Source organism: Mauremys mutica, chromosome 2, assembly GCF_020497125.1.
Source record: "Mauremys mutica isolate MM-2020 ecotype Southern chromosome 2, ASM2049712v1, whole genome shotgun sequence".
In the NCBI taxonomy this organism is placed as follows: domain Eukaryota; kingdom Metazoa; phylum Chordata; order Testudines; family Geoemydidae; genus Mauremys; species Mauremys mutica.
The window spans coordinates 218,669,416-218,691,815 of record NC_059073.1 but is presented as its reverse complement, the minus strand read 5'-3'; the positions used below and the strand labels follow the sequence as shown (position 1 = coordinate 218,691,815).

The window sequence follows — 22,400 nt, the reverse complement described above, 5'->3', positions numbered from 1 at the left end:
CGCTGCCTCTTCAAGTTCCTTCTTGCCAGATACTCAGAGAGGGGAGGCGGAGGGGTCTTAGAACGGACATGAGCAACACATCTCAAAGAACAACAGTTACGAATGTTAGGTTACTTTTTTTTTTTCCCTTCGAGTGATTGCTCGTATCAATTTCAAGTAGGTGAATCCCAAGCAGTCCCCCAGAGAGGTCGGAGTTCACCAAGTTGCAGACTGAAGCACTGCTCTACCAAATGCAGCATCGTCTCTAGTCTGTTGGGTGATGGTATAGTGCGACGTAAAGGTGCGAATCGACGACCACGTCACCCCCCTGCAGATGTCCTGAATCGGGACCTGAGCCAGGAACACTGCAGAGGAAGCTTCCACTCTTATAGAATGCACTGTGAATGGTGGAGACAGAATCTTTGCCAAGACATAGTACGTCCTGATACAGGCCGTGATCCAAGAGGAGATTCTTTGGGATGAGACAGGAAGACCTTTCATCCTCTCGGCAATGGCCATGAAGAGCTGCGTCGACCTTCTAACGTCTTTGTCCGCTCAATGTAAAAAACTAGCGTGCATCTAACGTCCAGAGAATGGAGCATGCGTTCCCTGTCGTTAGCATGTGGCTTGAGGCAGAACACTGGCAGAAAGATGTCCTGATTCACGTGAAATTGCAAGACTGCCTTTTGGAGGAAAGCCGTGTGTGATTGTAACTGCACCTTGTCCTTATAAAACATGGAATAAAGGGGCTTGGACATCAGAGCCTTGAGCTCAGACACTTTTCTGGCCAATGTTATAGCCACTAGGAATGCTACTTTCCATGAAAGATAAAGGAGAGAACAAGTTGCCAGGGGCTCGACGGGAGGGCCCATCAGCCTAGAGAGCACCAAACTGAGAACCCATGGGGGGGATTGGTTGCTGTACTTTAGGGTACAGTCTGTCTACACCCTTGAGAAAAGGGCCAATGATAGGGTTAGCAAACACCGAGTGACCCACTGCACCAGGGTGGGAAGCTGAAATCTTTGCTGACGATACTGCCAACCTCTGCTGCTTTTAACTGGAGTGAATAGTCCAGGATGAAGGGAACTGAGGTCTGCAATGGAGTAATGCCCTTCTGAAGTGACCAAATTGAAAACCTCTTCCACTTAGCCAGATAAGTGGCACAAGTGGAAGGCTTTCTGCTGCCAAGGAGAAAGGACAGTTACCTGTTCTGTAACTGGCATTCTTTGAGATGTGTTGCTCATGTCTATTCCACAGTAGGTGTGCGTGCTTGCCACGTGCACCGGTGCCGTAAGTTTTTCCCTCAGCAGTCCCCGTAAGGCCAGGAGTGGCGCCGCTATAGCGCACTATACTGGGAGCCGCATGCTCCCCCCACCCTCAGTTCCTTCTTAACGGACCAACTCCGACAGTGGGGAAGGAGGGTGGGATGTGGAATAGACATGAGCAACACATCCGTAACTGATATTCTTCAAGAAGAGGTAACTGTCCTTTCTTCTTCGAGTGCTTGCTCATGTGTATTCCACAGTAGGTGATTACAAGCTATGTCTGATGGAGGTGGGTAGGAGTTCACAGATTCCCTGGCTGGAGCACAGCCCTACCGAAAACAGCGTCATCCATCGTGTGGGAGATGATCACATAGTGCGATGTGAACGTGTGTACTGAGAACCAGGTAGCGACCCTACGGATGTCCTGGATAAGGCATGAGCCACAAAGGCAGCTGACGAGGCCTGAGCCCTTGTCGAGTGAGCCCTTATAATAGGTAGTGCTAGGTTGTAGCATGTGTGGATGCACGATGTAATCCACCGGGAAAGCCTCTAGGTGGAGATCGGTTGGCCCCCATGCACTCAGCCGAAGCAACGAAGAGTTGCGAAGACCTGTGGAACAGCTTAGTCCGATCCAGATAAAAGGCCAGAGCCCTGCGCATGTCAAGCATATGGAAGTGGCGTGCCTAGTTAGAGGTATGCAGCTTAGGGCAGAGGACAGGTAAGAAGATGTCCTGGCTCACATGAAAGACGGACACACCTTGTGGAGGAATGCAGGCTGTGGGCGAAGCTGAACCGTGTCCTTGTGAAAGACAGTGTACGGAGGGTCGCAGGTCAGGGCCCTGAGCTCTGACATCTGCCGGGCTGACGTGATGGACACGAGGAAGCTACCTTCCAGTGTCACAGGATCCACCCCTTGACTGGACTCCTCGTGTGGTGCCGAGGAGCCGTGACCCGCCAATCTATCCCTCGGAGGTCTGGATAGCGCAACTGACAGAGCCTCCAATGCTCCTGCTATCGACCCAGGGCCTTGCTGAGCATTCATGGGGGGCCATGGGGTCCACTGGCACCACTGGCTCTGCCACGGGGGTCCCTGCCATTGGCTCTGGTGCGGCACCAGCATAGGACGCTGCGTGTGGGTCGAGGTCTGGGTTACCAATGACCTGTCGGTGCCGTGCGAGTGGTACACACGGTGGTACTGAGCATGGCGTCTGCCACAGGACCGGGACTCTGATGTCGAGGAACGGTACCGCCTCAAGCTGCTACTCCTTGAGACACTTCGACGCCAACTCTCTCCCCCTGAACCTCCAGGTCCCTTTGGGGCCTCAGGCTGCTCCTTGGGGCCTGTTCTTCCAGCTGTGGCTTTCCTGGAGGGCAACCTCCAGGATGAGATATTGGTGTTATGAGTGTGGGGAGTTGGGGCATATAGGAGCCCAGTGCCTCAATAGGGAGGAGCCCATGCAACGTAATCTCGGGGATCCTGGGGAACAATGTGGCCTAATCAGCCTGGTGGGGGTTGCGACGGCCCCACATGAGTACACTAGGACAGTAAAGATGAACGGCATCCAGAGCGTAGCTTTGGTGGACTCTGGGAGAGCTATCACATTGATCTCAGGGAAGTTAGTAGTGCAAGATCAACTGAGCCGAGCCAACAGCACCGGAGTGACGTGTCCATGGCACAGTAAATTTCTACCCCACAATTCCAATATGGATTGAGATCCAATACGGATTGAGATCCAGAAGCTTGGGACCCACCAAGATGACTGCAGGGGTGGGTCCCAAGCTTCCTTACCTGGTCTTAATTGGCAGGGATTTTCCTGGGTTCGAGAGCCTACTCCCCACCATCGAATTAGGGGCGGGAAGTAAACCCCAAGCAGAGCTCGAGGCGCCCATGGATGGCCCTACCACAATTTTTGCTGTGTTTTCCCAGAGTTATTTTCACTCCCTGGGAAGTCCCGGAAATCTAGACAGGAAAGGAGGGCAGATAAAAGATTGGGAACCAGGATTTTGGCAGTAAACCAGAGAGCTGCCCTGGTTGGGAGGAAGAACCCATCAGGGAAACCACAAGAGGAAACCAGTGGAGACCCAGAGACGGCCCCCAGCACGAGCGGAAGCACCCCAAGAGAAGGAGGGGAGCCCAGTCCAATATAATCAGGCCAGATCAGTCCCGCACACGAGTGTTTTGGGCAGGACCAAGCTGATGACCTTCTTTATGCAAAAGTGAGGGAGGAGGTAGTAGAGCTAAATGGCATGCCAGTAGAAGGGAAAACCAAAGGTCCAGGGCCATACTATATAATCAAACAGGATCTGTTGTACCGGGTAGTGCCAATATGGGGTGGGGGAGGAAGTAGAACAGCTCTTGGTGCCAAGGAAGCACATGAGGGCTGTATTAGAGTTAACTCACAGTCATCTGTTTGGGGGACATTTAAGAGCAGATGAGACCCTGGATAGAATCCTAAGGAGGTTCTACTGGCCAGGGGTTCGAGCAGAAGTCCAGTGCTATTGCACTTCCTGCCCAGAATGCCAGCTGCATAGCCCCCGACCTCAGTTAAGGGCCTCGTTGGTACCCTTGCCTATAATTGAAGTCCCTTTTGAAAGGACAGCAATGGATCTATTGGGCCCACTAGAAAGAATGGCCCAGGGCCACCAAAGCATACTCGTCATCCTGGACTATGCTACGTGGTATCCCGAAGCCATTCCTTTAAGAAACCCCACGTCCAAAGCAATTGCAAAAGAACTGGTGCAGGTTTTTGCTATGGTAGGCATCCCTAAGGAGATCTGACAGATTAAGGTACTCCCTTCATGTTGAAAGTAATGAAAGACTTATGTACCCTGCTTCGCATCCAAGCCTTGCGGACCTCGGTCTATCATCCCCAAACAGATGGTCTGGTCGAACAATTTAACTGCACTCTCAAGAGCACGATCTGAAAAGGTGGTGGCCCAAGATGGAAGAGACTGGGATAACTTCTTACCATACCTGATGTCTGCAATACGAGAAGTTCCCCAAGCATCTACTGGATTCTTCCCCTTCGAGCTAATGTACGGACGCCACTCACATGGCATATTAGACATCATGAATGAGAAATGGGAGGAACAACCCAACCCAGGGAAAAACGTCATTGCACACGTGGCCCAGATGAGAGAATGAATAGCCCAAGTGACCCCCACAGTAAGAGAGCATTTGGAGAAAGCACAAGAGGCCCAACCAACCTACTACAACTGTCGGGCAAAACCACGGAAATTTCAAGCAGGAGAAAGGGTGCTGGTACCAACAACAGAAAACAAGCGTCTGGCCAGTTGGCATGGACCCTATGAGATTGTGGAAGCCATTGGGGAGGTAAATTATAAGGTGGAGCAGCCAGACTGCCGAAGGCCAGAGCAGATCTATCACGTCAACTTACTGAAACCCTGGTTCGATCGGGAGACGTGCCTGGCCATCCTGCCAGCTTCACCCCAGGCACACGGCCCAAAAGAGCAGGTAAAGATATCCCCTGAATTAGCCCCAGAACAACAGAGGTCCTCGAAATGATCCAGCGGATCCAAGACGTGTTCTCCACACAACCAGGCCTTATGACGCTGATCCAACACCACACTGTCACCTGTCCTGGAGCAAGGGTGACAATAAAACCATATCGCATACCAGAGGCAAAAAGAGAAGAAATTGGGGCAGAAGTAAGGAAGATGCTGGAACTTGTGGTGATTGAGGAATCCCACAGCCAGTGGTCCAGCTCTATTGTCTTGGTCCCCAAGCCTGATGGCACCCTAAGGTTTTGTAATGACTTCCGGAAGTTAAACGAGGTATCCCAATTTGATGCCTACCCGATACCAGGTATTGATGAGCTGGTGGATCAGTTAGGCAAGGCCCGATACCTGACCAGCTTGGACTTGACAAAAGGCTACTGGCAGATGCCCCTGGCTGAGGACGCTAAGGAAAAAAATGCTCTCTCTACACCCAACAGCCTCTTCCAATATACCATCCTCCCTTTGGGCTCTATGGGGCCCCTGCAACTTTCCAACGATTGATGGACAGATTTCTTCGAGCTCATGCCAAGTATGCTGCCGCCTATTTAGATGATATGATAATCCATAGCCCTGACTGGGAGACACACCTGGGGAAAGTGGAAGCAGTACTAGATGCTCTTAGACAGGCTGGCCTCACCGCTAACCCATCCAAATGTGCAACAGGGTTAGCCAAGGCCAGACACCTCGGGTGTGTAGTTGGAAGGGGCCTGGCGAAGCCCCAATGGAACAAAGTGGAGGCAATACAGGAATGGCCCTGCCTGATCCGCAAGAAGCAAGTCAGAGCATTCTTAGGAATAGTGGGGTACTACTGCCAGTTCATCCCTCACTTCACTACAAGGGCAGTGCCTCTGACGGATCTGATAAGAGCTCAGGGCCCAGAGATCGTTAAGTGGACAGGGGTGGCAGAAGAAGCTTTCACAGACCTACGGACGGCCCTTTGCAGCCATCCAGTGCTCATAGCCCCAGATTTCAAAAAGGAATTCATCCTACAAACAGACGCCTCGGAGGTAGGACTTGGGGCCATCCTTTCACAGATGGTGGGGGATGAGGAGCACCTAATCTTTACCTCAGCCGAAACCTCCTGCCCAGGGAGCAACGGTACTCTGTAGTAGAAAAGGAATGCCCAGCGGTTAAATGGGCCATGGAGATTCTACAGTACTACCTACTTGGGTGGCGGTTCACCCTTGTGATGGACCACTCCAATGGATGCACACAAACAAGGAGAGGAATGCACAAGTGACTAGATGGTTCCTATCCCTACAACCTTTTGACTTCGGATACAGTATAGAGCCGGAAACCAACACAGCGACGCGGACAGCCTGTCACAACAACACTGTTTCTCATCCCAAGTAGCCCAACCCCATGGTGTTGAGCGGCCGGAGGGATGGGGACAGAATATGTGATACAGGAGGGCAAGGGAGCAGTGGGAGCGTGGTAGAAGGGAAATATATAAGTCTTAGGCTAATTATGGTTTGGTTCCCTGTTGACTACGGAGGGTGGCTACAGGTTAATTGGAGCACCTGCAGTCAATTAAGGCCCTGTCAGGAACCTAATAAACCCCCCTGTTTCAGGCAGTCAGGGAGGAGGAGGAAGCAGAGAGGACTGGAGCTTGGAGGTGTGTTGTGATATCTGAAAGACTAGAGAACCGAAGTAAGGGAGACCCTGCCCCAGGAGGGGAGGGAGATTCCCTAGCATCTAAGGGCCGAAGGTACCCCACCCAAAGGGGGAAGAGGGTAAGAACCCACAGGGTTTGAGAGGGGCTGGGGCTCAGAGTGAGAAGCAAACCCAGGCCCCTCCCCCACTTCCCTCCTCTACCACCTTTCCAGGACACTAGTGCCCTAAGAGCAGGGGCAAGGGATGGCATCTTAGCCTCCCCCGCCAAGAAAAGCGCAGGACCCAAAATAATATCGGCTATCTTGCCACACTATTTACAAAACAAAAAAAGGGAATGCTAGGGAATCACTTGCCCAAGGCAAGAGAGTAAAAGAAACTCCAACGACCGTCACTGGCAGTAAGAAGGAACTGAAAAGGCGGCGGGTTGGCAGGGCCCTATATATACCGCCATAAAGGCACCACTCCAGGGGGCTCCACAGCTGATTTAACAGGTACCGCTAGGGGAAAAACCTTCTGACTGTGCATGTGGCGCACACACACCTACTCGGAATTGACATGAGCAATCACTCGAAGAAGAACTAATTGGAACCAATATGCAAAATCAACGCTCCTACCAGACTTAACATCAAATTGTTATTCTTACCCTTTTAATATAACCAAAATAATACATTGTGGGGATAAATTAATGCTTGACATCTGAAACTTCAAATTACTCAAATTACCATGAATACTGATTTGTTGTTATGTCCAATAGCAATTACATTACCATCGTCCATTCCTAATACAAACCAAATGCATATATTGCACTCATATGTTGCATAACCCATGAGAATTATAGAAACCTGGTTTCCTACTAGAGAAGTGTACCATACAGTGTACCATACCATATATTGCACTCATATGTTGCATAACCCATGAGAATTATAGAAACCTGGTTTCCTACTAGAGAAGTGTACCACACAGTGCTCTTATCTTGTGATTTGTCTATTACAGCACTTCAACTAATCTAGGTAGGGCCTTTTTTATCATTTTTTTAATTAAAAAAGATTCAAGAAGGCTAATGTAATGATTACCATTCATAATAGACAAGGAAAGGAAGTTTGATGGAAAACAAATCAAAATACACCACACATTTTGTTAACTGGAAAAGTTTTTAACCCTTGTTCATGGCTAAATGACTAGTATAAAAGGTGCCAGTCACTGTAGTATGTATTTGTAGCATTTCTAAGGTACTTAACTCTGGTATTCAAGCATTGCATAGTTCTAGGATGTACGTGCCAGATAAATATTTAAAAATTATGAAGGAATTTTCAGTTAAGAGCTCTGCTCTCTGCTGCATGGATCAGGTGATCTTCATAGATGTTTTGCATCTTCATCTTTTCCTCCCACTTTATTTTTCCTTTCATGAGGACTGCAAGATTATGATGTCACTGACTTCTGAAGAGGTGCATCTCACATCATCGTTTAAACATGGTAAGACTCTAGGATTCATCTTGAGGTCTGACAGCATGTAGTTTTATAGTTTAGGGCTTTCTATTCTGGATGCCCTGCCTTCTATTAGATGGGTCTTCTACCCTGGTCACACACAGATTCCTTACCTCCAATGAATTTAGTGTCTTGGTGGGTCACAATAGAGAAATTGTCTGCAAGAAAACAAGCTGGAGTATGGCAAAGGGCCTTAAAGGTTAGGACCATAATATTGAATTGGACCTGAAGTTAAATGGGGAGCAAATGGGACACTGACATTTAGTGTTGCTGGTCTTTCCTTCATAGGAGGCAGGCAGCTGTATGTTGCACGAGTCAAAACTTGTAAGTGGCCTTCATCTTTAGCCCTAGGTGAAGCAAGTCACAGTACTCAAACTGGGAGATGAAAGAGTGGAGCACAACTGTCTGGTCCTCATCTGAGAGGAATGGGCACAATCTCCATCCCAGCAGAAGGGGGAAGACAATCTTTCTTTACTGTTGCTATGTGTGTCTAGGAGCACTGGTAAACCCAACATGAGACCACCACAGTGCACTATTTTGATAACTGGTGTACAAAAACTCTCAACAGTGGATGAGGACAGAGGTCTCAGATATAGAAACACACTGAAAAAGAAGAGACAGATTGAGCTTTGAGAGAACTTTTGGAAATGTAAAGCAGTTACCATTCATAATTCTCTCAGATACATCAGACAGGAATAAATCAAGCCAGCTTGGTGCTTCATCATCTATTCCAGCTGTCTCATATGTGAGGCCATTTAAAACAATGTTGTAAAATCAGCACCTGCTGTGTGCCCTATCTCACCAGAGGTTGGTTGAAATCCTTGTGTAGTACTCTCATGCTCCTGTTCAGTATGAAGCTGCTTCATGCTGATTAAGTGCTATGGAGTGTCAGTAACTTGAGCCCCTCAAAATGGAAGAGATTTTGATTCTTCACCATGACATTAATTGGGATGCATTAAAGATTCTCCCCTCCTATTTAACAAGAAACCTACATCCACTATTTCCTTAAATTCTTGCTCAAATGTACACCAGCTTTGGGGATAGTTCTTTAAAAACCACAGTATTACTGTTAGTGAAAATAACAAATACTACAAAATAAAATGCATATTAAGAAAAATAATCACATTGCTGCTCTTATTTATAATTTGTTAACCATTATCACTCCAAATAGGCCCCTTTTGGAATTGTTTTTTTCATAAGACAGGAATCCTATTAATTGTAAGTGAATATAAAATGTATATTCTTGTTAAGGAATGATACACCATAACAAATCAAAAGCACCACAAATTCCAAGGGTAAGTCATACAATTGTTTCATCCAAAAATAACAATTTATCAGGTTCCTTAGGAGGCACTATTTCAATTAAACTAATTATCTTCCTGGTAGCACCATAATCCTAGCTCTCAGCACTAAGTAATGTAGCTCTTGTAGAGCTTTAGGTATTTGTTATGTTACCTCTTATTCTAGGAAGTGCTTGAATCTGAATCCTGGTATTTTCAGATAAAAAGTTCTCAGTTTACATTAACATTTTAAAAAGGTAAACTGAACCACTTGCTATTAAAGAAAAAAAGAGTTTGAAATCCTAAGTCATTTAAGACATATATAGACAATCTACAAATATCCACAACTTTAAAGCCACATGGACACATCACTTTATAACTAAGATAACTAACTGGATGCTAGCCATCCTTGTCTACAATTTTGCTTTGACTAAAGGAACATATTTTCGTATTTTTAATAGTCTTCAAAGTAAAAGTAACTAACATTCCTTTATGACTGACAAAACATTGCTGCGCTCTATGGCTTTAAAGAAATAAAACCAGCAACTAGACTAAAAACAAAAATACAAACTGATTAAGTACTATATATTTTGTATGCTTAGTTCTGAAATTTGTTTCCAAAAACTAAATGCTCATACTGTACCTGAATTTCAGCTATTGCCAAATTTAGGTCACAAAGCCAGTTCTTTTTAAACTGTCTTGCCTGAAATCTTCAACAAGAGAAAATTGTTAATTATAGTTACCTGTTTGAGAGTATAGTACTTTGTATTATCACTTAAAAAAAAAAGCAGCACTGTTTTCAGTCCTAGATCATTACCTTTCTAACCCCCCAGCACCTCGGCTTACACACACCACTCAAGAGGGAAAAGGCAAATATATTTAATCATATTAAGAATGTTATTTGTGCTTCAACAGTGTACTATTATAATGAATACTGCACAAATCATTTTCAAATATTTTACTAGACTACTTATCATATTTCTCAAATATTATTCTAGTGAGAAAACTATTTCCACAGAAAAAGGCACTAACTTGCAATAGAAAAGATTTATCTCAATGTAACTATCAATGAAAAGGCAGTGATAAGACAAAATGTAAACTGAGTTTCATATATCCCACTAAGTTCTATAACAGTCTCAAATTATGTCAAATTACATGAGGAAGTGTGATCTAGTGAACAGAGCAAGAGCATGGTTGTAAGGTGTCTTTTTCTGGCTCTGCAACTGACATTCTGTGACACCTTGCACGGCATACTTAATTGTGCATCAGCTTCCTTATCTGTAAAAATGATACAACCTACCTCACACAGGTGTTGCAAACCATTTAAAACAGAGTTCATTAGATGATTTTCCCAAGGTCACACCATAATTTGTGCATGCTACTCCCCGCTGTGCTAATCAGATTTAATAATCATGAATGCTGTGGAAAATCTAATAAATAACTGAAACAAAAATCCTGGTCTTCTGATTCCCATTACTTGGTGTTAGCATTCTCCATTAAACTGGCAGCCCTTTTAAATATCATCAGCATGTAGTTACTGAATAACTGAACTTCTCATTTTTGTACAAAGTGTATAAATTTGCACCTTTTTACCATGCTTTCTAATTAGTAACAATCCAAAAACTGGAATATACTTTAAGTCTGTTCTTTACATAATTTTGTATTAAATGAAAACCAGAAGAAACCATTAAATATATTTTACACATTAACTGTAAAATAACTCCCTAAACTAAATACGCACCTTGATTTCATGTTCAAAATAACATTAATTTCTTGACTGGAAACTTGCAGTTGGTGAAGGAACTTAATAATACAGTTAAAATGTTCAAGCTCAAAAACCATTCCAGCATCAAAAAGCTGTAGCATCAAAAGAAAAAATGCAGATGTACATACAAATTAGCATCTCTGAAATATTTCCAGAACCAAGTAGCAAGCACAATGGAGGCTATAACATAATAGTGTAAGAAATAAAGGTGGGAGAGAAGATTTTTAAAAAGTAAGGGATAAAGAAGAACCTGTGCAAAGAGCCTAGCTACATTAGAACAAAGATGCTTGTTTTAAATTCAATCTTTAAAATTTCATTGTCCAGGTTTTAAAAGTAGGCAAGATGTTTGTGTGACATTGCTACACAGGAGGAGATAATGGAAAAAAGTCATACCTTACAAAAGATATCTATTAATGAAGGTACAGCATCTTTTATATTCATGGAAGCCACATGCTCAAACACCTTCAGGAATACATCAACAGCTGGCTAAATAAAAAAAAAGTATTTAAAAAAATCCTAATCGTTTAATCATTTGTCTCCTGTAAAGATTTTAGAGTTCTCATAATAGTAGTTTATGAGTTGCCTTATGCAGAGTTTTGTCTTTCAGAACTGAGTCCACGTAAACAAAACAGAAAACTTATTACAGTTAACTTAATGAGTTTTAGGAGAACTATGATCCCATAAATCTAATAGACTTTCAAAATATTTCCTGGTCACTTACCAGCATTTTAATCATTACAGCAACATTTAACAACTGAAATACTTCTTTCAACAAACAACACTTGATCAAAGAAATGAGAAGATCATTCAGCACTTGTGAATCAAAATGCACACCAGGAGTAACTTCTCTGTAGTAATTCATAAATATCTGGACTGAAAAAAAACAACCAACAAATGAAACAGTCAATCCTATTTGCAGGTATCTGACATTCTTAAGTATTTAAACAACTTATTTCCTGAAACAGAAGTTATTTCTTAATACAGGCACTATATTAAAATACAAATGTGAAAACAAAATATTTTGCGATAAATTCTGTGAGTTTAGTTGCGATAATGGGAGCCAGACTGACTCAGATTCCTGAATTATCCATAAAACGGATACTGTAAAAGGATTAGCAGTGTCATACTATATTGCCACACAAATGAGCCTCCACCATGCACTAGAGAACACTTAAGAGAAGGTAGAGTTCAACCTCCATATCCATTTAGCAACTGGCAACTCTGATGAGATGGACGAGAAAGATACAATGCAAACTGAGATGGTGTTTGTTATGTCAACACTTGTCCACTAACTGGACCTATTTCACACAGGCCACACAAGTGTCAGACAGCAATCACTTTTTGTCACGCCCAAGATCAGGTATTAATCAGAGAGAATACTAGAGATTAAAAGATCCATATTCTATTATCAGTCTTCAGAGCCACTCAGCTTTGCTCATCATATTTTCATTGAATCACAGAAACTAGCAATTAAAAAGATATTACTAGAAGATCTATTACTATTCTACAGTAAATTTAGTCCAGCCTCACTGGAAATACAGGGAATCTGACTAGAGCACTTGTTCCAATCTGATTTAAAATGTCCCAAACAATATGGCTTTTACCACTTTGGGAAGACAATTTAGCAACACCTTCCACTGTCAGCAAGCATTCCACCTGACATTAAGTTTATGTTTCCTCTCAAAGAAACACTGACAACTTAAAGTCAGACTTCCATCTGAATACTTTTCATCTACTATTGTAACTAAGATTGTCAGTTTCATTTTTAGCAATTTTTCTCTATGCACTTTGTGCCTCAGACATTTGGCATATAGTTAGTTTTGCTGTTTCCCAGCATAGTCAATCTCCTCATTTGTGTGAGCTTTCCAAACAGAAATAGGAAAGAGAAAAACATTTTAACACACAAGACAATGATTTATTTGACCCAAATTGCAAGAGACTTAGAAGCATTATATTCCCTGAATCTGCTATTTTTTTTTTAAATTAACTAGATTTCAAGTTCAATTTGATCCCATTACTCCCAGTTATAATTCTCCTGTTCCTTGGGTACCAATCTATGGCCGTAAGCCTGCAACTGAATAATGTGAGCAGAGAATTCCACTTCCACGGAGCTCTATATGTGTACATAGGTATGTCTATATGGATCTGATTCCAGGATCAGGACCTAAAATTGCTGTCCGTCGTTGACATTTGCACCCTTCAAATACCTTTACAGTGTTATATTCTTCACACTATCTCAGAAGCCACACTATGCACATTTAGCTTTTTTAGTTTTCATCAGAATTCCATTCCTCCAACCATTCTTATCCCTATTCTTTAAACTCCCTGTAGTGATGTCATGAGATGGAAATATATATATATATATATATTAAAAAAAAACTTAATGTATCTGTAATTAAATACTAAAATGCCGTAATCATAATTGTATGGTTGCTGCTTGGTTTCACTAGAGGGCAGAGTTAAAGTTGTTTGGGTGCCTTAACTGCATTTTTTTTTTAACCTTAACATGTTTGAATTTCTTTTAAATGTAACCTTAACTCTGAATTTCCTAAGTCTGTAATGCTTGGTTTTGGAATAATTACTCCCGGTAATATTTTTTGTCTTTAAGTGTTGATACGCACTCTCAACCTAACTTTATCTTATCATAGTTTGTCTAGGAATAGGACCACGTATTGCCATCAATCTACAGCAAAACACTCAATGTCAATGGGAGGTTTGCACAAAAAAAGGACCAATCATGATTCTTGCCTTAAATAACTTGTAGTTATCATTACTCATTGTGATTTTACACAACTAGTCTGTCTCTCTGCTCATGGCTCCTGTCCTGGACTTCCTTTATAAATCACAATATTACACATTCATTTTCTGTTATATCATACCTGAACGTTGTAGCAAACTTGATTCATTGATATTTATATACGTCTTAAGTATTGCCATGCAAATCTAGAAAAATAAAAGCAGAATCCATTACAACAGTGTAAGCTGTATTCCAACATATGAGTAGACTGAATGTCAATTTTATATTGCAAGTAAGCATTAGGTTGCTTCTGGTTGATTAAATTACATCTGATGACAGTGAATGCATGATAAACTAGTTGGCCTATAGTCAAAGCAGTGCTGAAGCAGGACAGATACTGTCAACTTAAAAAGATTTGGATGGCTGCTTTGGGACCTTTCTGAAGGAACTGTTGGGAATAATTGCATGTGTGTATAAACAGACCTATATCAGAATTTCCCAGGGTAGGTCTATACTTACCTGCCGGGTCGACGCGTAGAGTTCGACTTCTCGGAGTTCGAACTATCGCGTCTAATCTAGATGCGATAGTTCGAACTCCGAACGCGCTCCCGTCGACTCCGGAACTCCACCACCATGAACGGCGGTGGCGGAGTTGATGGGGGAGCCGTGGACTTCGATCCCGCGGCGTCTGGACGGGTGAGTACTTCGAACTAAGGTAGTTCGACTTCAGCTACGCTATTTGCGTAGCTGAAGTCGCGTACCTTAGTTCAACCCCCCACCCTAGTGTAGACCAGGCCCCACACAGATATTTGCATCAAGCGGGAGAAAAGATTGGAAATAAAAAAGGCTACCATAGTATTACCAGAGTTCACTAAAAGGTGAAAATAGGCATTCAGGAAAGGGAACAGATAAGGGTAGAAAACACAAGTGTGGAAGAAAAAATGTACAGAGACCCCAAGTCAAAAGGATGTCCAGAAATAAAATTGAGAGGAATTAAGCTGTCATGGGATAAAAGGGAAGGTCCTTTCATGGATTGAGAACTGGTTAAAGGACAGGGAACAAAGGGTAGGAATTAATGGTAAATTCTCAGAATTGAGAGGGGTAACTAGTGGTGTTCCCCAAGGGTCAGTCCTCGGACCAATCCTATTCAATTTATTCATAAATGATCTGGAGAAAGGGGTAAACAGTGAGGTGGCCAAGTTTGCAGATGATACTAAACTGCTCAAGATAGTTAAGACCAAAGCAGATTGTGAAGAACTTCAAAAAGATCTCACAAAACTAAGTGATTGGGCAACAAAATGGCAAATGAAATTTAATGTGGATAAATGTAAAGTAATGCACATTGGAAAAAATAACCCCAACTATACATACAACATGATGGGGGCTAACTTAGCTACAATGAGTCAGGAAAAAGATCTTGGCGTCATCGTGGATAGTTCTCTGAAGATGTCCACGCAGTGTGCAGAGGCGGACAAAAAAGCAAATAGGATGTTAGGAATCATTAAAAAGGGGATAGAGAATAAGACTGAGAATATATTATTGCCCTTATATAAATCCATGGTACGCCCACATCTCAAATACTGTGTACAGATGTGGTCTCCTCACCTCAAAAAAGATATTCTAGCACTAGAAAAGGTTCAGAAAAGGGCAACTAAAATGATTAGGGGTTTAGAGAGGGTCCCATACGAGGAAAGATTAAAGAGGCTAGGACTCTTCAGCTTGGAAAAGAGAAGACTAAGGGGGGACATGATAAAGGTATATAAAATCATGAGTGATGTTGAGAAAGTGGATAAGGAAAAGTTATTTACTTATTCCCATAATACAAGAACTAGGGGTCACCAAATGAAATTAATAGGCAGCAGGTTTAAAACAAATAAAAGGAAGTTCTTCTTCACGCAGCGCACAGTCAACTTGTGGAACTCCTTACCTGAGGAGGTTGTGAAGGCTAGGACTATAACAATGTTTAAAAGGGGACTGGATACATTCATGGTGGCTAAGTCCATAAATGGCTATTAGCCAGAATGGGTAAGAATGGTGTCCCTAGCCTCTGTTCGTCAGAGGATGGAGATGGATGGCAGGAGAGAGATCACTTGATCATTGCCTGTTAGATTCACTCCCTCTGGGGCACCTGGCATTGGCCACTGTCGGTAGACAGATACTGGGCTAGATGGACCTTTGGTCTGACCCGGTACGGCCTTTCTTATGTTCTTATGTTCACATATTACTTTGTTTTCCCATAAAGCAATTTCCCAGAAAATTGACTTGAAGTTATTTCACTACAGACCAATGCCAGTGATAAAGAGCCTTTTAAAATAAATTATTTCGCAAGATTAAAATGAGGTTTTGAAATATTTTGTCAAGAATTTCATTTGAAGGATCTTAAAATGCTTTAAAAAAAATTAATGAATTTAGCTTTGCAATATAAAAGTATTCTCCTGTAATTTTACAGATGAAGAAACCAAGGCACAGTCAGATTAAAAGGACACTGTCAACTTGAAATCTTGTATGCAGTGTTGTTGTAGCCGTGACACAAGGGGGGTGAGGTAATATCTTGTATCAGAATCTTCCATTGGTGAGGGAGACAAGCTTTCAAGCTCTGTGTAAACTTGAAAGCTTGTCTCTTTCACCAACAGAAGTTGGTCTAGTAAGAGATATTACCTCACCCACCTCCTCTCTCTCTAACTTGAAATCTTGTCAGTTAAAAAAAAAAGTTTCAAGTACAATTGCCTTTCCAATTTTTGTGGATTTACAACATATTCCCCTATATTTAAATGTCTTTTGTTCCCCTATTGTTCTGTGAAAGACCCAAAAAAGGGAACTGATTGACTATTCTAGTAAAAAGTGAGACTGAAAATACATAAGTATGCTATCAAATATACAAAGTGAATTTTTTTTGCTGCATCCTTCATTTATAGTCCTGTGTGTCACTTGTAGCAACTATAAGTAATAAAAAATAGTTTAATTTTGAAGTGGACATGTCCCTTCCAGTAGCTTGTCTAAGGTGACACAGTGAGTTAATGTCAGAACCAGAGCTATGACTTAACCATAAATCAATCTTTCTTCCCTAAAAAAAATTAACATCTGCAGATCAGCAAGGCTGATAGTGAAAGAACTAGACAATCTTAACACTTTAGAATCTCAGTACTTCAATTTATTATAAATAAAACACATGCAGAACATCAAAAATAAGAGTTTGTATTAAATTTTTTTAGTAGCTATCAGTACCGCTTTTTGTTAAGGCGTAAAAAGGTCCCTTTTGGGAAAAAAAATCACATGGGATCTTTTACTGTTAAAAAAATGCAATGTCGCTTGGTAGTGGATGAGCTAATTTAACCCCATCTAAAACCCCAGGTGGCTGAGGGCATTTAAAACAAATTTTAGCACAGGCCAAAAGTATGTAAATTAATTTGCTTTCTTTTGGAATCTATTTTCCTCCTATTTTGGACTGATGCCCAAAAATACCAAGACTGCATCTGGAGCAATCATTGTTCCAAATATTAGTGAAATTGCTTGGAAAATCCAGTTGCAGAAAGGTTTAATCATGGGACAAGTCCACATTACATGCATAAAAGAGCCTAATTGTGAGCCTCATTTCCAGCTTGTATGAGACTTTCCTTGATTTAATTGTCTCAATTTACAAGGGGTATAATTGAATCTACGGACCAAGCAAAAATGGGAAAGTCTACATTTAGAGTTAATTGTAATAAATTTAGATGGGAGAGGATATATACACTTAAATTATATGGAGAATTTGGTCCAAGCCTGCCTCTATGATATAGTCTTATTGAATGATGGACAGGGACAGTAGCTTTTGGCATCTGAAAATGCAATGGATTTTAAAGTCCTTGATTCCTGTAAGAAAGTGTTTCAATTGAAAAAACAATAAGGAGTCCTTGTGGCACCTTAGAGACTAACAAATTTATTTTAGCATAAGCTTTCGTGGGCTAGAACCCACTTCTCTGGATGCAAGAAGTGAAAAATACAGGAGCAGGTATAAATACACGAAAGGATGGGGGTTGCTTTACCAAGTGTGTGGTCAGTCTAACAAGATAAATCAATTAACAGCAGGACACCAACGGAGGAAAAATAACTTTTGAAGCGGTAAGAGAGTGGCCCATTACAGACAGTTGACAAGAAGGTATGAGTAACAGTAGGGAGAAATTAGTATTGGGGAAATGTATTTTTCACTTCACGCATCTGATGAAGTGGGTTCTAGCCCACAAAAGCTTATGCCCAAATAAATTTGTTAGTCTCTAAAGTGACACAAGGACTCCTCGTTGTTTTTGCGGATACAAATTAACACAGCTACCACTCTGAAACTTGTCACCCTGTTTCAACTGGGTCATTACTTTGTAGAAAACAGACAGTTTCAGAAAAAGTCACATTGACTTTAATTTTAAAAAGCTGACAACATATACTTTTCCATGCATGAGTAATTTTGAGGAGATCAATATGCAGGAGTCCAGAAGAATTTTAATGACAACACTGGATTCTAGACTAGGAGTTGATGTATCCATCCACAAAATAGGTCAATTGAAGCCTAGAAGTTAGTAACATTTAAAAATCAGAGTGTTCCATTTTGAAGTGGGATTGGAAATCATGCTGTTTATTAAAGGCTCCTGTTGATTCCACCTATTGTTTCCCTTACGCAGGGCATAACTTTATGAAAAAGCAGCCAACATGATTGTGATTCATATGGGAACAACTGATTAGCATGGAAGATCTCTAAGGATCATCAGTAAACTCATCAGTAAACATACAATGAGCCACTTTACTCACTCATAATATAAAAACAAGGGTCATTCAATGAAACTCAATTTTTAAAAAATAAAATGGTTAATTCACTAGTGGAACTCATTGCTTCATCACGGCCAAGAGCATACTGGATTCAAAAGAGGATTACACTTTTGTGTAGACCATGAAATAATCCAGCTTTATTAAATAGCATAAAACACTAAATGTATAAAGGATATAAACCCCTGAGTTTCAGGCAATAAAGCATCCACTAACTAATTTAATAGAAGTTAAGAAGAAACTTCCCTTATAAATTCCCCCCTCCACCGCACTTCTCTTTGAAGCTTTTGATACTGGTCATTGTCAGGAACAGAATACCTGAGTAATTGAACCCGTGATCAAAGTTGTATGACAATTCCTAAAAGATTTATTTTCCTTGTTTTTGGACTCAATCACTTCTTTTGCACTGATTCACCAGTTTTCCCATCAGTATACTCTGATGCAACCATGAAGTGCTTGGCCTGGTTATCAGCCTTCAACAAATATCTCCACAAATACTTCCCTGGCTACCATGTGGGATGTGTGCAAAACTGTAAGTCTGATGCAATGTTGCTGCTAAGGAGATCATATAGAGAATAGATTTTAAATATTTTGGGTTTTTTTTAGGACATCTTGAAATACAGAATCACTAGAAGTCATGATGCTTCATGCAAAATAGGTGGAAGCTACTGATACTTGTGAACCTGCCAACGATGCTTCATAGTTGGGACACAAGGCCAGTTCTACTCCGTCTGTCAGTTCTTCAAGGAGGACTATATCATCTTTACAGAGAGATAACATTGCTACCTACCTTTTGGAGGATGACATAATGTAGATGGTTTTGTTGCTTTAGGAGCATATACAATTTCTGCTTATCTGGTCTTTTGGGTTTACTGAGGCATTCCTATTAATACATCATTACATTCTACAGAGAGTGGGTTAGTACATATAATTTTTTATGATTTTGCTGCTGTCTACTCTCTTGAAAATCTGCCGAAATCAACATGCTCTATAGGAAAACATTTTAAAAGAACTGTTAAAAGCACCTGGAAGGAAGTGTTTTCCTGGGTTCCCACTTTGGATTTCTCAGCTTCAAAGGTAACTCACACTGAACTCAATTGAATACAAAACATTTTATACAAAATAGAAAGTGTTAAAATTGTGGATTTCCTCCCCGCAATTAAACTCCTTTACCTTTTCATCTCCTTGTTCAGGAACATGCCAAAACCAACATTCCACTCTTTCACAGCCACGCAATGTACTGAAATAAAATCTGCAATATTTACGGGGCAACTCAATCATTCCAAGGTTCTGCTGGATCAGATGGGAAACCTAAACATCAGATAAATGGAAGGTTACTTGCCTATAACTGGAGGTTCTTCGAGATGTATGGGGTCCCTGTCTGCACCATGCACCTGAGTCCAGATATTTTTCGTAAGCACTGTCTGTTGGTCAGCACATTTTCAGTTGTTCTCCTCATGCTCTGACCTGAGGTACTAGGGGAGTGCAGACCAGCACCGCTCCAGTTCCTTCTCCTGCCACAAATCTAACTATGATCTGTAGCAGAAGGGACAGAGGACGGGTAGTAGAATACAGATAAGAACCACACATCTTAAAGAGCCACCTGTTACAGATAAGTAACCTCCATTTCTTCTTCAAGTGCTGGTTCCAATCTGTATTCCACATGTGGGAAATTAGCAAGCAGTAGTCAAACAGGAGGTATTGCAGAAGTGATGGCTGTCTAATATTGCTGTCCCTATAGCTGTGTCTGTAGCAGAAGACTGGAACAAAGTGTGATGTTCTGTGATGGTAAGGAGCTCCAGGAAGCTGCCCTACATATCTCTAGTAGAGGTACGTCTTGCAGAGATGCAGCAATGGTTGCTTGGGCTCTGGTGGAATGGACCCTCATCCTCTCCAGGGGAGGGATGTGAGCCACTTGGTAACACAGGGCAATGAGATCCATTTTAGAAAATCTCTGCGCAGATATAGCTAGACCTCTTGATCTCTGCTATGGTAACAAAAAGTCTAGGTGTCTAATTGCTTTTGTTGTTTATACATAAAAGACCAGTGCTCTTGGGATGTCTAGAGAATGAATCATTCTTTCCTCATCAGAGGCATGCAGTTTCACAAAAAATATCAATAAGTATGACTCATGATACTCTGAAATTACTTTAGAGATTAATTTAGAGAGTAACCTCCTCTTTCTGTATAATAGGATGGGGGCTCTTTTGAAATCTCCGACTCACTGGATGAAAAAGCTGGATCCCAAACTTCTGCTGGAACCAACGGTACCAATGATTGAGTACTCAGGCTCACGGGTGGAAGAGGACAGTGGCTCTGTGTCTCCAGGATAGCTTCTTCCTCCAGTATAACTCTCTCTGAATAAAGACAGACCTGAGAGGAGGGAGGAGTGAAGAACAGGGGAGAACAAAAATGTCCTCTGGGGAGATGAAGGTCTCAGAGTGTTCTGGGGTGCAGAATGAGTCAGTTAGTGGAGCCATCAGATCTGGTGCTTCCCTAGTCACAGCAAAAGTCAGATTCCCCCATGGCTGTTATGATATTGGCACAGAATCTGATCTGGATGTCAAAGGGAGTAGTGGTGGATGTTTGTCTTTCAATTTGCATGTTGAAACTGGTATAGAAACCAATGAATCTATGCTCCTTTGCATCACTTTCCCCTCTGAAGAGGTTTACTCAGGCTTCAATCTTTAGGACCCGTGCACGAGGACTCTCCCAACTTTGAAGGAATGAGGGAGGAATCTCTTTTCTCTGGGGCAGATTTGGAAGAAGGCAGATTGTCTCTTCTTAATCTCATGAGAAGCCTTCTCCTTATGCTTGGAAGTTTTAACCTCAAGTCCTGAGCTTGTGCTCAAAGGGGCGCTGCCTGTTGATTGAGGTTGCTATACGGGGACAGAGGGGTGTTTCCATCAAATGCTTTTTTAAGTCTTAGCTCTTGACCATCACAAGTTCTGGAAGGGAAGGAATGGCAAATGCTGCATTTATGTGAGGCTCACATTTCAGCTATGCGTTAAGGGCAATGTTCATCACTCACCGAAAAGGAAACACAATTCTTGAACCCTAGTTATAATCTTAGCCTCCCAGGAAGAATTTCCCCAGGATGGGGGAAAAAGAACTACACACTAGTACTTAAGACCAAACAGTAAATCAACAAAATAATGGAACGATTTACAGTACATTTACAGACTGAAGCAGTCGAAGGAAGCTGTGGACAGAAGCAGATTCTGACTCAGGCCACATGGTGGTACAAAGGAAATGGAGAGATGCTGGTCCGCACCGCCCCTTATACTCTCAGTTCAGAGTACAAGGAGAACTGCGCATATGTGAACCACTGGACCCTGCTTACTAAAAATCTCCTGACTCAGGTGCATGGCACACATGCGTACCCACATGTGTAAAACACATAGGGACCATCACTCAAAGTAGTATAGTAATTTCTTCTTTCCATCTTTCATTAGAAAAGTGTATTTACATTTTAGAAGAAGTTAGACACTAACTATATTTTAAAGTGTAACAGACAAACTGATGAAAACATAAAAAAACCCCTAACACTGTGTTAGGCACTGTACACACACTCACCGTAAGAGTCTCCACCCCAAAAAGCTTATAATCTAAATAAATAAAACGGACTACCAGTGGGAGAAGTTATGGGCCAAGAGAGTTGAAATTACTTGTCCAAGGTCACACAGCAGGTTAGTGACTGAGCTGCGATGATATCCCAGGTCCCCTTATTCTCAGTCCAGTGACCAATCTAACAGACATTGCAGCTTCTGCTAAACCTTACAAAATATAAGCTACTATCCCTCCCAATTGGCAAAAAACATTGTGTTTCTAGTGCAGCAGAAGCCAACACAGCTGCATTTTGAACATCTGTTTGTTCATCACTGATTATGCCCTTTATTCACTAAATTTATTCACTATTTATTCACTAAATTATACCATTTTTAAGGTGGTTGAAGTTTTGG

At 41.9% G+C, this 22,400-nt stretch overlaps 1 protein-coding gene across 2 annotated transcripts in view; it reads right to left on the bottom strand.

Annotated features, from left to right (window-relative positions):
- TOPAZ1 (testis and ovary specific TOPAZ 1) overlaps positions 1-22,400 on the bottom strand; it is a 110,644-nt gene that overhangs the window by 50,038 nt on the left and 38,206 nt on the right. For both annotated transcript variants that reach the window (XM_045005291.1, XM_045005290.1), the window contains 6 exons: positions 19,612-19,749; positions 13,787-13,850; positions 11,629-11,780; positions 11,301-11,393; positions 10,884-10,999; positions 9,786-9,852 (listed from right to left, as the gene is read on the bottom strand). In XM_045005291.1, coding sequence (XP_044861226.1) covers positions 9,786-9,852; positions 10,884-10,999; positions 11,301-11,393; positions 11,629-11,780; positions 13,787-13,850; positions 19,612-19,749 — 630 coding nt within the window. The remainder of the gene's footprint in view (positions 1-9,785; positions 9,853-10,883; positions 11,000-11,300; positions 11,394-11,628; positions 11,781-13,786; positions 13,851-19,611; positions 19,750-22,400) is intronic.